Here is a 16,573-nt window from a genome sequence, read left to right as displayed (position 1 = left end):
CTGGTCTGTTAAGAAGTGGAAAAGCTTTCTTTGCAGACATTAACAGGCAAGAAGACCTACACAGACCGGGTGTGTATGTGAGACTGACAAAAAGGCTGAGGTTCCCTATTTCTCTGACTAATGATAGGCAGTGTGTCTGTCCTAAAAAAACAAACAATAGACACAAACTTTTTGTTTGTACAGACTGGTTGGCAGGGCTGTGCAGACTGGGGAAAGGCAAATTGGCTGAGGCTAAAGTTGATTATATATATCCTAAAACCAAGGCCTGCAGCACCCCTCTAGATACTATCTTCCAATCAATAAAAGAGCCATTAACTACCACTCTTTGGGTGAAAGTGTTCAACCAATTCCTTAACCACCTAACCATTGTAAAATCTAATTCATAGCCCTCCAACCTGCTTATCAAAACATCTTTGGAAACCTCATCAAACACCTTACTAAAAATATCCATGCTATCCTCACAGTTTACTAAACTTTCACTGGCCTATTCCACAAACACAAGTAAAATTTCTTCTTAAACAAGTATTTTGGGGTGGAATTCTGTGGAGTTTTCTTTGCAAAAATGTTTGGAAGATGTTTTAATTTTCCTCCAATAGTTTTATTTTGAAAACACTAAACTAACAACTTTCCCCCCTGCAGTTCTTTGGAAAATGTTCCCTGTTTCCTGTAACCCTGCCCTGTATACCCTGCCTTATGAAATATTGGATTTCATATTATTTCTCATACTGTGTGCTGCAAAATGCTAGTTTCCATGTTTGTATGGGTGGATAGCAGAGTGTCCGAGCTGTGAGTAAGCCTAAGGCAAAACAGTCTGTTTGCAGAGATTAAATCTATGAGTTACTCCAGGCAATACTATCTGGACGTCTCATAACAAGGACATGAATCTTTGATTATCCAACCCTGTCAGAGTACTCTAACATAATGGAATCTGTAGAACTCCTGAGCACCACACCTTGCTAAGCTGCTTTTTGGAAACTCCCTGATACTGTGCTTTTGAGAAAACATTTCTCCAAACAATTGCTTCTTCCATGCATTCCCTCAACCTCTAGATACGATCTCCCTAACAACAAGATCCCTTCCTGATTCACTCAAGCCTCAGCCAAATTTGAATACTTAAGGCAGAGACTTTAGGAAGTACCTCTGCCTAAACCATTCAAGGTATCACTGACATAATCTAGGGCCAATTGGCCCCATTGTGCCAGGGAGTAGAGACAATAGATAAAGCTGCTAATTAGCTCAGCCCTGCAACCCAGCACAGAGGCAAGAAACGAAACCTAATGCAAAGGGTCTCTCTTCCCACCAAACTCGCACGCCCCCCTATAAAAATCCTGCTCACCTAGACCTCCTTGAGAGTCAGAGTTGGTGTGAGACACGACCTATCGTCCTTCGCTTAGAATTAAGCTATGCTGGCATAGAGATCCTTGCTTTCTTCTGGAACTTCTCTGCAGATCTTTGGTAACGTATAAGTCCCCTGCTTCCCCAAATCCCATTCTATCATCCCACCTATCTTTTCCTCCCTATCTATATACTTAGGAACTGTATGTAAGTGCCTTAACGTCCCTTTGTGTGATTGTTTGCAACCAAAACTTATATAAACATATTTAAACTACAATTTGGTCTCTTTTGTGAATTCTCTGTGGATACGTTTCAAGCTGTTTCTGGTATACATAGTCTAAAAAGATCCTCTCCAAGCCTGCCTCTAGCATTGCCAAGCCGAGTAATTCCCCATTGCTCTATAAAAATAATTTCATACACTGTTAAGCTGGGTAACATTGCTGTGCGTAGAACAGTAAACATTTTATTCCTTCCTTTAGAAGCTCTTACTTTCCTTTTCACCACAGCTTGTGCCCACCATTTTCTGCCACTGCAGGATTCTCCGTGCTGCCCGCCACTTGCAAAAGAGATTTCCTCTGCTTGCAGCTCAAACGTGCGCAATTTCTGCCTTAAAAGAACATGAATAAAGTAAGTTTTCACTGCTGATTCAGTGCACTTGTTTTATCTCTTTTTGTTTTGTTTTGATGGAAGTGCCTTCTAAGCTATGAAGACTTGAAATATGTGCTCATAGCATGTTGCCATACCTTCAGACACCTCCCTGGGAAAAAAAGGAAAAACAACACATGCACCAAATCGGCAATGAAAACTAATTTTATTCATGTACTTTTTAGATGAAAATTGTGGGTGGATGAACTCCATGGGAACCTTCTGCAAATGGTGGGTGGTTCAGAGAATCTCAAAGCAGCAGAAAATAGTGGGAGCAAACTGCAACAAAAATTAAAGTAAGATCTGTAACGTGGGAGTGGAAGGGGGGCAAGTAAATGAACTGTTTTGGGATTAAATGCTTTATTTGTCCATTGCATGCAGGAGAAAAAAAAAGGCAAAGTGGTTCTTTTTAAAACACATGCAAGGCATTTTATTTGTGTTGTGCAGATCAATCAAATAAAAAAAAGGAAATAAGATTTGTCTGACAGGACCTGTTAGGGACAAATCCAAGCTGGCTACTTAAGAACATAAGAACATAAGAACAAGCCAGCTGGATCAGACCAAAGTCCATCTAGTCCAGCTCTCTGCTACTCGCAGTGGCCCACCAGGTGCCTTTGGGAACTCACATGTAGGATGTGAACGCAACGGCCTTCTGCGGCTGTTGCTCCCGATCACCTGGTCTGTTAAGGCATTTGCTATCTCAGATCAAGGAGGATCAAGATTGGTAGCCAGAGATTGACTTCTCCTCCATAAATCTGTCCAAGCCCCTTTTAAAGCTATCCAGGTTAGTGGCCATCACCACCTCCTGTGGCAGCATATTCCAAACACCAATCACACGTTGCGTGAAGAAGTGTTTCCTTTTATTAGTCCTAATTCTTCCCCCCAGCATTTTCAATGTATGCCCCCTGGTTCTAGTATTGTGAGAAAGAGAGAAAAATTTATCTCTGTCAACATTTTCTACCCCATGCATAATTTTGTAGACTTTCCAATCCCATATCCCCAGTCACTTCGAAGCGCCTCACTCTTCAAACTAAGAGTCCCAAAGCGCTGCAGCCTCTCCTCATAGGGAAGGTGCTCCAGTCCCTCAATCATCCTCATCCTTGTTAGCCCTTTCTCTGCACTTTTTCTATCTCCTCAATATCCTTTTTTGAGATGCTTAATTGTAGAACTGGACAACCAAGTACTCCAAGTGCGGTCCACACCACCTTGCTTTATATAAAGGGCATGACAATCTTTGCAGTTTTATTATCAATTCCTTTTCTAATGATCCCCAGCATAGAGTTTGCCTTTTTTTACAGCTGCCACATGCATTGAGTTGGACATTCCCATGGAACCATATCAACTAAAAGACGCCTAAATCCCTATTCCTGAACGTTCTGTGACTGTGATAGCACTGACCCCTGCTAGCATGTTAATGTGAAGTTTGGATTTTGCCCTATGTGCATCAACTTCTTACATTTTTAAGCTACATTTGCTACATTTCCTGAGCCCACTCACCTAATTTATCAAGGTCCGCTTGGAGCTCTTCGCAATCCTTTGTGGTTCTCACCACCCTACATAATTTGGTATCATCTGCAAACTTGGCCACCCACCCCTACTTCCAGGTCATTTATGAATAGGTTAAAGAGCACTGGTCCCAAAACGGATCCTTGGGGGACACCACTCCCTACATCTCTCCATTGTGAGAACTTCCCATTTACACCCACTCTTTGTTTCCTGTTTCTCAACCAGTGTTTAATCCATAGGAGGACTTCCCCTCTTATTCCTTCATTGCTGAGTTTTCTCATGTACTTTTTAGATGAAAATTATGGGTGGATGAACTCCATGGGAACCTTCTTATCGTGAAGTAATCCTCTAGATGTTTACAAATCATCCCCTTCTAAAATCTCCTCCAATATTTTTCTTGTGGCAGAGATTAAATTGCCTATAGTTCTCCAGATCATTCTTCCTTCCTTTAAAAAAAATTGGAACATTTATCCTTTTCCAATCATCTGGCACATCACTTGTTCTTCAAGAAGATAATGGATAATGGCTGTGCCAACTCCTTAAGTACTTTGTTAAGCATTCTGGGGTAGGCACCATCCAAGCCAGGAGATTTATGCCCGTCCAAAGGATCCAGATACTTCTGAACAATCTCTTTATTTATATTCACTTGCAAACCCAAATCCTGTATACTACTGCCTCCAAGTGGTTGCATTCTTCACTCCATGATAAGAAGCTTGCCTGTTTTCCAGACTGGAGAGAGTCATAAAGGCTAAGGTCTTGCACTGCAGCAAGCTGATGAAGAATGGTTATTGCGCCTTTCTGGGCTGTGTGGCTGTGGTCTGGTAGATCTTGTTCCTAACATTTCGCCTACATCTGTGGCTGGCATCTTCAGAGATGTATCACCAGACCATGGCCACACAGCCCAGAAAGCCCACAACAACTAGTTCAATCTGGCCGTGAAAGCCCTCGACAATACACTGATGAAGAATGATTAAAATGCAGAGAGAGAAATGCTGACTGGAGACCTGAAAGCTCTTCATGTTTTAATTTTATTTAAAAGCAGCCTTAGGATTGGACGGAGAAGAGAAGCAAGTGCTTTGAGAATAAAGACAGGCAATCTTTATAAATTCAGGATCAAGTCTGCTTATTCACTTGTTAAACAGAAGGTTAAATAAAACTGTTGCACATGGATGAAAGACAAACCCAAACCCATTATTGACTCTAGCACTTGGAGCATTCTTTCTCCCAGCTAGAAGTAACCCTAGTTGGGAAAGATGCTTTATGTTTTGGATGCAGAAAGAGAAGTCATGGGGGGGTGGTATTTAGACTGTGTATACCTTTTGTTTCAAAACAGAACAGAAGATGGCTCTGCTCAAGCACCAAATATGACTTGGAGGAGGTGCCTCCCTCCCAGATGAAAAGAAGGAGAAAATGTCTGTCTGTATGGAAATAAAGCAGTTTAGATACTAGAAGAGGAAGGCATCTCTGTTTGGGCATCTGATGTGGGGTAGTAGCATCTCTGTTGCCCTGAAAAAGTGCTTCCACTCATGCTCTACTTGTACATTTGTAAATAAAGCAAATATTATGAAAACGTTATCACTGCTCTTTCTTCTAAATGGACCCCCTACTGCTGATCCCTGAAATTCCTCACTGCTCAAGGAAGTGGGTTCTGCCCCACGATAATACTTGATTGGGTCCAAACTCCTGTGAATAGTAAATGCTCAAGGGAGTAGATCTTCCCTACTTTAACCATTTCTCACCATCCTGTGTCCTTCTCAAGCTTGGGAACGTTTTATAGAATGTAGAGTGGTAGGGTTACTTGTGTGGTGTTAAAAGTTATAAATGAGTCAGCCAAGAATGTGTACCTTATCAAGTGGGACACTTAATTATTGTTAAATTATTCTAAAATCCTATAAATATGGAAATGGTATTGGTCGAGAAGGGGTTCCTTGCCTGTGACCTGCTTACTTATGGACTTGTGTAATTGCTCTCCTTTAACTACCCATGTAACAGTGATGAATAGCATAACGCTTTGTTGATTTAGTTTATATCAAGAATGCAATAGTTATGCTTTAATAAGAAGCTTGAAATCTAAACAGTCACCAGTATTTCGGCACACAGTTCAGTATCGCGGTGCTCTATGACTACACGATAACCAATTAGAAGTTCCTCATCTCGTAGTTTCTCGTGCGCAATAGACTCGCCTCCGTCTCATAAATTTGACCCATGTAAGCTCCCGTATGTATTGCTCCCCCCCCCTCTCTCTCTCTCTCTCTCTCTTCGCGGGACTGTTTTTTACATTCTGTTATCTTATTGGTCGGAGGGCAGAGTTGTGAACTTTTATTGGTCGATGACCGGCTTCATCATTCCGGAAGTGGTGTATAGAGCACACGTGTGGAAGGGGTTTGTTGTTGACGGCGTAATTATGAGCTCGCGATTATCTGTGCCCCTTAGTAGGTGTTCTTTCTCTCCCCACCCCCCGCCCGTTTCATGTGGCTCAAACACTCCTCATTCCTTGTTTTCTCTCGTTGTTCCAGGCGAGGCGTCCGTTGCTACTTCCGAGACCGACCCCTGTTTGTCTGACAGCGGGAGCGACGGTCCTTGGGAGGACTTCGGGGAAGACTCAGAAGATCCTCCGTTGCAGATTCCGTGTCTTTTCTGTGACAGGTACGGCCGTCGGCCCTTTTGTGGACACTGCACAGGCGGAGACCCTCTTTTCCCAGAACTGCTAACCCTATAAGCTTCCGCTTATGCTTTCAGTTTATTTTTGGTGGCAGCTTTTGCTGGTTCTCTTCCTTACATCTTGTCTTGTTACAACAGCGAATAGGGTTAGTTTGGTTCTTCCGAACTGCTTGCATACATTTTGCTCTCGTGTATATTTTTGGTGCCATTGACCCTTGCTGCTGCTTTCTGCTGCAACTCCAGATGACTTAAAACATTATCTTTGCTAACCTCAGTCTTCTGTCAGTATCATATTGTATTCATGGGAATGGATTGAGGGTGGCGGTGAGGTGGCAGTAAGGAACATTGCTTTAGATTAGATGGGTTTGCTTTGTGGCAATAGCCATGGATCATCAGGGATGGTGAACACTCTCCAGTATGGGAAGTAGAATGATCTGCAAAGAGTATGTTATCATACAGGTCAGCTGTATGCCCTGATTCTTTTTGTACTTGTCTACTGTTAGATCTTTTGTCTTTCCAACATACAAATTCACATTTTTTGTGTAAACTGACTAATCTTTGGTAATTATATCATTATCTGATAATTGCCCCCAGCTTGTTTGTGCATGCATATTACCTCCCTTTTCTTTTCAGAATATAAAAATAGGTTATCCTACTATATTTTCCAAGATTTTTCAGTTCACCTGAAGATGTGTTTTGCCACTGTTCATCTGACCATAGATTCAGTATTGAGAAGATGGTTCATAAACATAGTAAGTGTATTTTTTAGCATTTTATGTATTTTTTTAACTTCATAGTTTTCTTTATTTCACAGCTTTTTACAGATCTCTTGGATCAAAAATGCAAATATATTTCTTTTTCCATTGCATTCTGTAGTACACTTTAGGCCTGTTGCATGAAACTGTGTTGTGATGTTAATATGATGGCTTACTTGTTGGTATTTGAATGTATCGGAAATCATTCTGTTCATGTGATTGCAAATGCCTTAGCAGACCAGGTGCTCGGGAGCAGCAGCAGTAGAAGGCCATTGCTTTCTCATCTGCATGTGAGCTCCCAAAAGCACTTGGTGGGCCACTTCGAGTAGCAGACTGCTGGACTAGATGGACTCTGGTCTTATCCAGGAGGCTGTTTCTTATGTTCTTAAGAAGAGAAGAAGAATTTGGATTTATACACCTATCTCTCCTTTAAGGAATCTTGAAGCTTCTTACAAACTCTTTCCCTTCCTCTCCCCACAACCTTGTGAGGTAGATGGCGCTGAGAGAGTTCTGAGAGAGCTGTGTCTAGTCCAAGGTCACCTGTTAGGCTTCATGTGTAAGAGCAGGGAAACAAACCCAGTTCACCAGATAAGAGTCCACCACCCATATGAGGAAGTGGGGAAACAAATCCAGTTCTCCAGTTAAGAGTCTGCTGCTCTTAACCAGTACATCATATTGGCTCTCAATCATAAAGGATGAAAAAGTAAAACTAATTCCATTATGGGAAAAGCCTAAGTGTGCATATTTGCTGATGTATATACAATGGGACAAGCAGCTTCAGTACAAACTGTGAGGTAGGGAAACATGCCATAAGTGAGGTTTTCAAGCAGTTCACATTTGTCTAAACATATTTGTTTTAATTGTGAATATAGGTGTACCTAGATGTTCATGTATGCAAAGGGTTTTATGTACATATGTGGAATCTTCTCTGAAAAATGAAAGGGTGTATCCCTTATAATTGTAAAAAGTACTTATGATTACTAGAGCTCTTCAGTCTCTAAGAAATTGCTGGAACAGGACAGTGGGAAAAATACTGTAAATGGTGCTGCAAGCTACCCATTTTTTTGTTTGTGGTGATCTTAAAATTTTGGCCAGTTATAGTTGCAGAGTATTGTTTTCAACTCTGCATAGTACAACAGTACAACACCCTCTCCCTGAAGAGAAACTGAGGCCCTGCAGGAAGGGATGCGTGTTGTACCAAGGGTGGTTGATTTGATAGCTGACTTTTTTTTTTGGCTTAGGGACTCCCCAACTCATGCACACACAGGCCTTTTTTGTCAGAAATCCTATCAGAGAAATTAATATATAAAAATCTGCCACCAAAATCTGAGGTAAAGCAAATGGAACTTAGAAAGAGGCTTTTGAAAGATATACTCAAAACTAGATTTTATTTTACAAACTTCTCTTCTCAGGTTGTTGCTATAGAGAGATACTTAAGCTTTCTGGTTTCTTGGTTACAGAGCAAATGCAGGTTTACTTAAATAGCTGTTTCAGTTACAAGATTTTGCTTCACTTAAAGATGGATGTTTCAGTTTACAGATTCCTTCACTTATAGTTTCACATACACACATACACACACAGAGTTTGGGGTAAACCTTTTCCACACAGTTCTGAACACTTTCCTAAAACTCCCACCCTTAAACTCCAAAGAGTCTCACATTGGCTTGTGACAGATTAAATTCTGGGGTTTCACCAAACCCACTCTTAACTCTGCCAGATAAATTAAACTGGACTAGAAAATCTCAGAAACCCTCAGAAACTCTCTGGTTCCATATCTGGGTGTGTCTCCTCATGAGACGATAGCCAAACCCTCTGTGGGATTTTAGGAGTGTTTCCCATGAATTCAGTTGCCCTCTTGTTTTCCACCAACCAGGCCTCTAGCTTTTTTTTGCAGAGACAAGGTTATTTCCTCTCAGTCTGAGATCTCTCTGAGAATACAGCCCCCCTTAGCCATTTTTCCCTTTGTCTCTGGCTCTCTCTCCCCTGACTGAATCTGAGGACTGACAGGATTTGTGTGGCACACAAGCTCTCAAGCTTTCAAGATCTTTGCAAACTCCCCACTGTCTTTCTGATAGGCTTTTTCCTGCTTTTATATCAGCCAGTATGTGACTCCTGGCTACTGCATTTTGGCCAGCTAATCAGGTTGTGCTCTGGTTAACACTTTGGTTCTCTGGCTAAACTGCACATTTTAAAATTAACCATTATAAAGCCTAATCCGTCACACATAGCTATAAAATTTGAGATAATAGTCTTATTTCCAAGAAGGGTTCATCTATGAACACAATATGGACTGATGTGTTTATCCTAAAACTGCAGGAAGTTAGGGACATCAATTCTGGGATAATCAGAATTAGCCCCCTCTGCCCGAAGCCTAGGGGTCTACCTGGATTCAGTTCTCTCTATGGAGACCCAGGTGGCCTGTACGGCTCAAGTAGCGTTCTATCATCTGCGTCAAGCACGCCAGCTGGCCCCTTACCTCTCCCAGTCTGACCTCGCCACAGTGATCCATGCGACAGTCACCTCCTGGCTAGACTACTGTAACTCGCTCTACGTGGGCCTTCCCTTATGGTTGATCCGGAAGTTAAAGCTGGTCCAGAACTCAGCAGCCCGGCTTCTCACAGGCAGTTCATCATGGGACCACAACTCACCCATGCTGCGCCGGCTGCACTGGCTCCCACTGGAGTTCCGGATTATCTTTAAGGTGTTAGTTCTAACCTTGAAGGCATGGGGCCTTCATATCTTAGGGACCATCTGTCCCAGCTCGGCCTCTGTGTTCGGCAGGTGCCAATTTGTTGGTGGTCCCGGGCCCCTCCATGATATGGCTGTCCTCCACTCGAGCCAGGGCCTTTAGTACCCTGACCCCCACCTGGTGGAACACTCTCCCCCCAAACATCTGGGCCCTGTGGGACCTAGAGCAGTTCTGCAGGGCCTGCAAGATGGAGTTGTTCCACCGGGCTTTCAATGAGGCCAGCCATTGAGGGTGCCATCTCCTGTATTCCTTATTCCATCTCTGGAACTCACATTTATTGAGTAGCCACCTTGATGAGCTGTAAAGCTGAATCTATAATGCTTTCTGGAGTTAAGGTTGGAGTGTCTGTTTTGGAACAGTTTTAAATTGAAATTTGAAATATTGTGTTTTTATGATCTGTATACTGCCCAGAGCTGTTAGGGGATGGGGCGGTATATCAAAACAAACAAACAAATAAAGATCAAGCACAGCATTTCAACAGCTTGTTCCTGAGCACAGTTAAGCCTACTTGAGTCCTTTGGTTGTTAAAGGCTTAGGTATAATTGATGTGCCAAGGGGTTAAATGGAAAGTGACACTGAAATTAGTTAGTAGGGCTGATAAGAATAAAAGCAGTTCAGTGAAAAAGGAGCCAGATGATAGATTACAATTTTGACAGATTTTGCTAAGTATTTCTCAAGCTGGGTTTTTTTCTCTTCCAGGACTTGATTTTTATGGATATATCAAGCTAGTAAACTTCATTAGGATGGAAGTAAGTTACTTAGTATTTCAAAAGTAGAACAAGACTGATGTAATATAACTGAATAACACTATGATGAATTCTTTAGAGGTACTTTTTTACTTAGGTGGGGTGGGTTAAAGAATAGAAACCTACTATATTTTGAAAGCTGAATCCCAAGTGACTTTCTGGAGAGTGCTGATTGATTTGAAGAAATTCTCCTTCAGTAAAATACTAAATAAGATATTATTGGGGAAAAACTGGAAATTTTAAACATGTATAAACTAAAAAATGTCCTTCATATTTTTAATTTATTTTCCAGAAGCCAGCTGCGGATTTTCTTATTTCTATCAGTGCACCAGTTCCCTGGGAGGAAGAAAAGTACTTGAAGCCTGTTTTGAAAGATGATTTTTTACTCCAGTACGGTAGGGTTTGTTCTAACATAAATTTGAGTACAATCATTATGGGGAAAAATAAGCATGTGGTTTAAAGGGCTGGCTTCTTCCGGCATAAAAAGGGCTATCATAGTTTATTATGGCTTGTTAGATTTTTGCTTCCTCAAAATATATATTTGTGGTTTTGTGGGATATCTTCCATTATGTCTCACGTGTCTTCTAATTTGTCTGTGACGTCTTGCAGTGTTCTTTGAGCATCAGATGTGTATTATTTGTAAATTTCTTTTCATCTGCTTGCCAAACCTTTCTATATATCTCGCTGTTTGATTTTATACCACTTTATCTGGGAGAAACTATTGATCTGAATGCTCTCTCACTATTTCTGAAGACTGTTGAGAGTTTGCACACATTTTAAAGAGAAGCTGCTGGAATCTGATGGCTTTTAAAAATAAGTTTTAAAGGTCAAGAATAATCAGCTGTATTTGGTGTAACATGACTTACACATGATTACTAAAAAAAACCCCACCTAATGTAGCCAGCTACTTATCTACCCAAGTAATTGTCTATTCCCCTTCTTCTCATGACTACTTAGTTGGTAAAGGTACTTCTGCTAGGATGGGAAGAGACTGTTTTGAGGAAATCTGAACTCATTTTTCTAGGTGGGAACCCCTGAAATGTTCCTTGCTGCTGTGTATGCAATTAGGAAATACGTACATTTTCCCATGCTTTAAGTTCCCATCAGTGCCTGCCTAATAATCTATCACCTTGCACTAAGGAAAGACTGGAAGTAGAGTAAAGAATAAACATCAGCAGTCAGCTCTTGTTTGCCTGCTTGGCTACACCCCTGTTGTGGGCAGGTGCCCACCATTTTAGTAGCTATTTTCATGTTAATAGATTAAGTAAACAATACTAAAGAGACAGAAGTGCAAGCAGAATTGCTAAAATTATTAATTACAAACTAAATTATTTTTGATTGTGTATCTATGAAATATTACTAAGGGCATGCCTATAATAAAACAAATTATAAATCCCTCCTGTACCAACATCAGTAACTTAATACGAGATTCTACCTGCTCTTAACCACTTATACCAGCATGATGTAGCGATTAAGGGCAGGTGGACTCGAACCTGGAGAACTGGTTTTGATTCACAGTTCTTTCAGAACTCTCTCAACTCCACCTACTTCACAAGCTGTCTGTTGTGCGGAGAGGAAAGGAAGGAGCCTGTAAGTCACTTCGAGACTCCTTATGGTTGAGGAAAATGAGGTATAAATCCAAACTCTTTTTCTCCTAACTCAAATAATATCTCATTGTCTATTCAACTGCCCAATAAATGTCAGCAAAAAGTCCTCTGGAATAGCCAGGTTCAGATTTTGTGTATCATTTTAGAGAGCATTTGGGCCAATTACAGAAAAAGATCCAATTGCTCCCCAAAACCAGCTACATTTTCTGAGAAGATATTGGAAGAGATTGTAAGTCATGATATGGGGCTGTCTGGTCAACTATGGTACTTGGTGTCCTTGGTGTTCTCAGCCTAAATGATTTCACAGTGTTACCCAGGATGGAGATGCACTCTCTCAATAGTGTGGAGAAAATTAGCTCAGAGCGGACTGCTTATTAATATTGTAAGAGGCTGGGTAGGGAATATTTAATACCAATATATACAAAGATCATCTCTTGGAAGAAAATCCACAGAGAGGCTGTCCCAGTCAGGCAGCAGAGGCAGGGTGGTGAGGCGCTCAGATTGAGGCTAGCTCCCTGGGTTCTTAAAGGGCCATGTGCAAAAGAAGCGGAGCCGGTAGTGTTGGTTTGCCCCTACCCCACAGATTTTCTTAGAAGAAAAAGGCAAACTCCAGCTCACTTTTAGTAAAAGAGAGCTGTGGCGAATATGGGTGAGGAAGTGGGTAAGTGGTGGTTGGATGTGAGGGAGGGCAGAGTGAGGTATGTGAGGATGAGCTGGATGTGTATGAGAGTATGTGTGTTGTGTGGTAGTAGTGGGTGAGGCACAGAGCGAAAATTACCTGTGTGTGAGGGGGGAACCCCACCTGACGTCTCACACGGCAAAGTGTGTATCTGTTTCACTTCCACTCGTATTACCTAACAGTATTACCTATTTACTGTTTTCACTGCTCATCTCTGGCCATCTGCGCGAACATTCTAAGGGCATACCAACCCCTCAGGCCACAGACATGCTGCACGAACATTCTAAGGGTGGCAGTTAAACGCAGCCAGCTTCATGGCCTGGTGTGCCAGGAAAAAGACGTTTTACCTGGCTCAGGTATGGACTTTCGGCGATTTGCCTGCAACAGGGAGGAACGTCCTGTGAAAATTTGGGGGTGATCCGTCCAGCAGCTTCTGAGAGAGACCATCAGGGACAAACACACGTTTAGATTTTTATATATATAGATTTGACAGTCTTTATTGTAGGGATAAGATGTTCACAACCACTTGATTCAATGTAAAAAACACACAAACACAGAGTTCCTAAGATATAAATAGGAAGGAGTTCAGAACCAAATGGCCATCATCTGGTTCCAGGGGGCAACACGTTGGGAACAATGACAAAGATTTGTGGCCAGGCTACTACTATGCAGATGCCCTCACTAATTGATTATGCTATCTTCATGGTAACTCATATGCCAAAATGCGTGGATCCCACACAACACATGCAAATTAAGTTTGTTAACTGCACCCTTTACACTTGTTAAAACAGGTAAATGGTCCTTTCTCCCACCCTGGACATTCCACAGGCATATATACTCCACTTGCTTTACTACCATCAGATCCTCTGAAGATGCCAGCCACAGATGCAGGCTAAACATCAGGAGAAAATCCTACTAAAATACCGTCATACAGGCTGGAAACCACACAACACCTCATTTAAATAAAAGATTTTTTTAAATTAGTAGGTATGCTCATACCCTTCTTTAGATGCTGGCCGTTTGCTTTGTTTGACCCTCAAGGGGCATATAAGGAAGCTGTTACCTCTGTGAAGCTGGCAAAGCATGGCAGTGGCATCTTTGTGATAAGGTTGCCTGTAGGTAGCTCAGCATTTCTCTGAACATGTCAGCCTCTGCGTCCTTTCATGCTAGTGTGCAGTTAATATGTGGTGAATTCTCTTGTGCTTTTTCCTCCCAGATATAGATGATGCTATTGACTCTGCCAGTACCTCTTGTCCTAGTGGGTTAACAGAGACTTCATTTCTCCTGGAACGCTTGAAATGTGCAGAGCACAGAGCAGAGTTGGCAGAAGCTGCGCTGGCCGGAGCCCAAGAAGATCTTCAGAAAATGAAGTACTGTTTGAAACAAACGTTGTATTTATTTAGAAATTTAATTGGCATTTCTCTTGGATGTGTCAAACAAAAAAAATGCTTTATATACTATTTTTATGTAGTTCCTACAAACCTGACTTTGTAAACAGTTCCAGTAACTTGAGTGCAGCTGTAAGATTTTCACCAGTGTCAAATACCAGCTATTCTGGTCCACCCAGTTTTAACAGGATCCCTTGACTTTTTTCTGTGCCTGACTATTACAATAATTGCTGTGCAACTTTTTTCTAACAGTAACATTTCAATTGTGAAACAGTTCCCCCCTTAGTACTGTAAATGAATGGGTCATATCCAGTGAATGGAAGTCTACAGAGTGAAATTTCCCTGCCTTTACTATTCTGCTGCAGCCTCCTCCTCCACTGTCCAGTCACAGTCAATTTATGGCGATACCTCAGGGCAAGGCAAGAGACCTTCAGAAGTGGTTTGTCATTGCCTGCCTCTGTATAGCAATCTTAGACTTCCTTTGTGGTCTCCCATCCAGGGTTATTAACCCTGTGTAACTGCTGAAATCTGACAAGATTGAGCTGTCCTGGTCTGTGCAGGTCATAGAATCTCTCAGCAATGGAAGAGGTGAATTAGCCAGAAGCATCTCTGTCCCTCCTCCAGGTGAAGTCCAATCTCAGCAACAACAACAACAAAACCTGCCAAAAAACTGTGAACCAAAAACATTTATATTTAGTCCATGTCAGCCAAATGAAAATATACAAAATCTAGTTGACAATAAATGCAGTCCCCAAAAAGTTTACTGAAAGCAGAAAGTCTGAATGTCCCTGGCCTCTGTCTTTGGTTTGGCTTCTGATTCTCTTCTAGTAGTGAATCAATGGGCATGTACTTCTGCCTTCTATCATGCACCTGGTGAAGTTTATGAGTGCATCACAGATATAGAAATTCCCCAGTTTAATGGAAGAAGAATCACACAAGTGGAAATTGCATGTCTCTTTTATTTACTTCATGTTATACCTCCGGGGAAGAGGCGGCCTATATAAATCTAAAATATAAATAAATAAATAAAAAAAAAAATAAATAAATTTGAGGTGTTGAGGGGAGGGGACATGTTGACTCCTTGTTTAAAGTATAGCCTTCTTTCCTGTTGAGATCCAGAGTGGAATATGGTTAGACGTTAGAGTGTTTGACTGGGACCTGATAGAATTGAGTTAAACCCCATGTATCTGTGAAGATCATTGAGTGACTTCAGCCAGACTCACACTGAGCCTAACGTCCCTCAAAGGGCTGTTGTGAGGCTAAAATGAGGAAAGAAGAATCATGCCATTCTGAGATCTTACAAGAAAATCAGTATAAAAATAGGCTAGTCTTTGTTCCATCAGATTATTGTGAACTTCTCTTTTCTGCCTTCCCCCAACAATTGTAAACCTGAACGCTGGAGACAGAGCAAGTTGTGCAAAGGTGTTGGGTACTTGTTTTCCACCCACAGGTCAGTGGATGTAAAAACTGCTGGTGGGCTGAAGACTGTGTCAATGTGGATCTGATGCAATTGAAACATCGGCTCCTAGTTTATTGGATTGTGTATTAGTCCCCCTCTTTAGAGGTAGTATGATTTATGCTGTTCAAGACGGGGGTAATTGGATTATTAGAAATAAAGTGAAATTGTTGATGGAACTATAGACATACACATTGTGCCCCGCAACTGTGGGGGTTCCACTGAACCCAAGGTCAGTGTTACAGATGCATAAAGCTGCCTTGTACTGAAACAGACCATCAAGGCCAGGATTGTCTGCTCAAACTGGCAGCAGCTGTCCAGGGTCTCAGGCAGCGGCCTTTCACATCACCTACTACCTGATCTTCTTCACTGGATATGATCGAGATTGAACCTGGGACCTTTTGCTAGCCAAGCAGCTGCTCTAGCGCTGAGGCTTCCCTAGAAGTTTTAGGGAGAGTGTAGGCTACTGTGGGAGGGCAAAGATGGGAATCTCCTGCTTGCTGTTTGTTGGTTACTTCAAATCATTGTAGTCCAAACTTCATAATACGGACAAATACGAGAATAAATACATAATATGGACAGATACGAGCAGGAGTGGCGTAGGAGGTTAAGAGCTCGTGTATCTAACCTGGAGGAACTGGGTTTGATTCCCAGCTCTGCCGCCTGAGCTGTGGAGGCTTATCTGGGGAATTCAGATTAGCCTGTGCACTCCCACACACGCCAGCTGGGTGACCTTGGGCTAGTCACAGCTTCTCAGAGCTCTTTCAGCCCCACCTACCTCACAGGGTGTTTGTTGTGAAGGGGGGAAGGGCAAGGAGATTGTCAGCCCCTTTGAGTCTCCTGCAGGAGAGAAAGGGGGGATATAAATCCAAACTCTTCTTCTTCTTCTAAACCAAATATCCATTACACAGAACGTGTGTTTCTCCAGAATAATGATCTCTTAGTGAACTGTTCACATTTGCTGCCATTGCAACAGTACATGGCTACTGCAAAACAAGACACCGTGGAAGTGGCTCTTTGAGTAATGAAATTCTCAGTAAAGTTTA

General features: G+C 41.9%; 1 protein-coding gene across 3 annotated transcripts in view; it reads left to right on the top strand.

Annotated features, from left to right (window-relative positions):
• Positions 1–5,764: 5,764 nt before the first annotated feature.
• PRMT3 (protein arginine methyltransferase 3) overlaps positions 5,765–16,573 on the top strand; it is a 74,320-nt gene continuing 63,511 nt past the window's right edge. The window contains exons 1-6 of one of the 3 annotated variants that reach the window (XM_048484924.1): positions 5,765–5,918; positions 6,003–6,132; positions 6,826–6,899; positions 10,351–10,400; positions 10,690–10,792; positions 13,900–14,053. In XM_048484924.1, coding sequence (XP_048340881.1) covers positions 5,816–5,918; positions 6,003–6,132; positions 6,826–6,899; positions 10,351–10,400; positions 10,690–10,792; positions 13,900–14,053 — 614 coding nt within the window. In that variant the 5' untranslated portion in view covers positions 5,765–5,815. Of the gene's footprint in view, positions 5,919–6,002; positions 6,133–6,780; positions 6,900–10,350; positions 10,401–10,689; positions 10,793–13,899; positions 14,054–16,573 lie in introns of those variants that run through there. The other 2 variants (XM_048484923.1, XM_048484925.1) reach the window with 2 other exon arrangements.

Source organism: Sphaerodactylus townsendi, linkage group LG02 (genome assembly GCF_021028975.2).
Source record: "Sphaerodactylus townsendi isolate TG3544 linkage group LG02, MPM_Stown_v2.3, whole genome shotgun sequence".
NCBI classification, from domain to species: Eukaryota; Metazoa; Chordata; class Lepidosauria; order Squamata; family Sphaerodactylidae; genus Sphaerodactylus; species Sphaerodactylus townsendi.
The sequence above is the reverse complement of the archived record's forward strand: the minus strand, read 5'-3'. Positions and strand labels throughout refer to the sequence as shown.